Raw genomic sequence first — 2,759 nt, 5'->3', positions numbered from 1 at the left:
AATTTTCTTCTCTTGGCTTCATCATTTATCACTTAAATCTATGAAAACAAAAATGATTAATCTCTCAAAAATTATATGTTCAAATGAAAAAGACTTGTAAAGAAAAGTTGTAAAATTTCTTATTCATAAGATGTCACATTAATATTGCATCAATTTAGTAAGTCGAAGCATTAATACACCCTTTTATTGATCATAGTGTTTTGGATCCTATGTAATGTCTTTTCTCATCTCCAAACTTTCTTGACCACACATAAGTGGGTCCTGAACCCCAAATACAAATCATGGGGGATTAAATGGATGCATATTAAAAAGGAAAATCATCCTTTATAAGAAAATTGATGGTGAATTCTTTTCGTAGTCTTTCCCTCTCCCATCCGTCCAAGGCTACAATTCAATTCAATTAGCAAAATGGCTTCCCCACGGCAGCCATCGCAGCACTGACGGCGACTCTCACCCCCCATCATGTTCTTCCGCCAGGAGGCCCGTTCTCATATAAACGTACCCCAAAGTCCTACCCATCAGTTCTCTCTCTCTCTGACTTTGGTTATCTCCCTCCTGTGTCTCTCTTGGACTCGGTTTAACATTCGCTCTCTCTCGCTCTCTCTCTCTCTCTCTCTCTAATGTCTTCCAACAACAGGAAGAAAGGGCTAATCAAAAGCATACTATCAGCGAACATGGACTGCGGCTGCCACAGACAAAGCCCTCCAGACATTTTCCAGCCCAAACCAAAACACAAAACCTCCACCGACCGCGACCACCGCCACCGTCTCTCTCTCTCCCACGACTCTTCTTCTCTATCCCTCAGCTCCGGCCGGGAGCAGGAAGAGGGGGAGATCACCGACGACAGAATAAGCCACCCCATGGATTCACAGTCTCAATCCGATCCCGAAAACGACCCCACCAACTCCAAGAATCCGGCTAGCCCGGCCGCCGCCTCAATAATCGGCGACAGCATCGCCGTTGTGAAGGACTCCAACGACCCGTACGGCGACTTCCGGCGGTCGATGCTTCAGATGATAGTGGAGAAGGAACTGTTCTCCGGAGACGGCCTCCGGGAGCTCCTCGCCTGCTTTCTGGAGCTCAACCCTCCCTTCCACCACCCCACCATCATCCGAGCCTTCGACGAGATCTGTGACGGGATCGTCTCCGGGAAGCTGCGGCGGTGATCAGGCACGCGTGGACTCGATCTGGCACGTGCGGCATCCATGTGAGGACATTGACGTGGCACGTACATACGCGGGATTCACACGCGGGAAGATAGGCGTTGGAATTTGAATGCGGGGAATAATGGTTGAGAGGCAATCCAGTTAAGACATTGGAGAGCATTGATGCATGCGCGGGGGCGGTGTAGATGTTCTATTTCCATGCGTATACAAATTTCCCACATTGGCATTTACTGCAAATCACCGCAATAACGCTGTTAAAGTTTTGAACATATTAAATAAAATATTTCATTTAAAGCATTTTGGCATTATTTAATTCACATTAAATTATTAAAGTAATACTAGAGATTAGTTGATAATTATTTAATTGTATGAGGTATTGGTATTATACATATAGAGGGTAATAGGAAAGTCAAAGAGTCTAAATGATATTATTTATGTGTAAAATTAGCAACGCGTTTGCTTTTGCTTTGTCTTACTTTGACTATAGGTGGTTGGGGTATATACATTTTCTCACTTTTGTGCAGCATATTTTGCTTATTTCTATTTCAAGTTAGAGATGATTTTAAAATGTAATTATTGCGTTTGATTACTGATATGGAATAACTATAACAATATAATTTAATTTTCTTTTCAACACTTGAAATTCTTCAATGATTTTTATAACGAAATGAAAAATTAGTTTTTTTTATATATATAAATAAAGCCTAGTACATAATTATTTAATTTTACATTATTATTTCTATTTTATAATAGTGGTTTTTATTAGTATTAATATTATTTTCTATCTTTATTTTATACTAATTACTGTCCTTAAAATAATAATCATATGTTTTTTTCCTTTTTATTATTATTTTTATTTTTGTTATTATTATTTTTATAATGATAACTATTGTTGGCATTGTAATTATTGTAATTATTGTAGTTGTTATTATTATTTGTTATTGTTTTTATAATAATTATTATCCTTAAAATAATATGAATAATTATTCTGACATTTTTATTATTAATGTTTTCCTTTTTTATTATTATTTTATAATAAAAAATACTATTGTTATTAGTTGTTCTTATTTCTATTATAACATTAATAATAATTAATATTATTAAAATTTGTTGTTATTTTTAGAATATTTTTTATTATACAATGAATTTGATTTCATGGAATGAAGATTGATTCTAGCTTATTTGGATTTGAATTACAATTCCCATTTACAAGAATCGTAGAGTCAAAATACGATTCTGTCCTTAATTCTTAAACCAAACTCAGGAATATGATTCCATTCCTAAAATTTATTTATTTATTTATTCCAAGTTGATTCCACAAACATAATTGGGGGTGGGTGGAGGCGGGAGGAAGGGGTTATATCCTCTTGGCTAAATAGTAGCGGAGACATGCTCATCAAAGACATTTTTCAAGATGTCTTTAAACCGATTTTCTAGAATTGTCACCTTCTATCTTAACAAGGTGATAACTTGTTCATTAAGACTTTTTATCAAGGTTACAACATCTAGGTTCTCTATCCGTGATATCCTTCTTTTGTTTTTCGATATTTTCCAAATGAATTTACTTGACTTTTATTGTTGTCCTTTCTACCA

At 35.9% G+C, this 2,759-nt stretch overlaps 1 protein-coding gene across 1 annotated transcript; it reads left to right on the top strand.

Moving 5' to 3' along the window:
- The first annotated feature begins 327 nt into the window (after nt 1-327).
- LOC131148795 (transcription repressor OFP7-like) lies at nt 328-1,463 on the top strand. The gene has a single exon (XM_058098721.1). The coding sequence runs from the start codon at nt 621-623 to the stop codon at nt 1,164-1,166; it is 546 nt and encodes a 181-aa protein (XP_057954704.1). The 5' UTR covers nt 328-620; the 3' UTR covers nt 1,167-1,463.
- Nucleotides 1,464-2,759: the final 1,296 nt, after the last annotated feature.

Source organism: Malania oleifera, chromosome 2, assembly GCF_029873635.1.
Source record: "Malania oleifera isolate guangnan ecotype guangnan chromosome 2, ASM2987363v1, whole genome shotgun sequence".
NCBI lineage: Eukaryota > Viridiplantae > Streptophyta > Magnoliopsida > Santalales > Ximeniaceae > Malania > Malania oleifera.
The sequence above is the reverse complement of the archived record's forward strand: the minus strand, read 5'-3'. Positions and strand labels throughout refer to the sequence as shown.

What these genes read in the sequence shown, in the direction of transcription:
- LOC131148795 (XM_058098721.1), top strand. Translation starts at nt 621, where the DNA reads ATGTCTTCCAACAACAGGAAGAAAGGGCTAATCAAAAGCATACTATCA.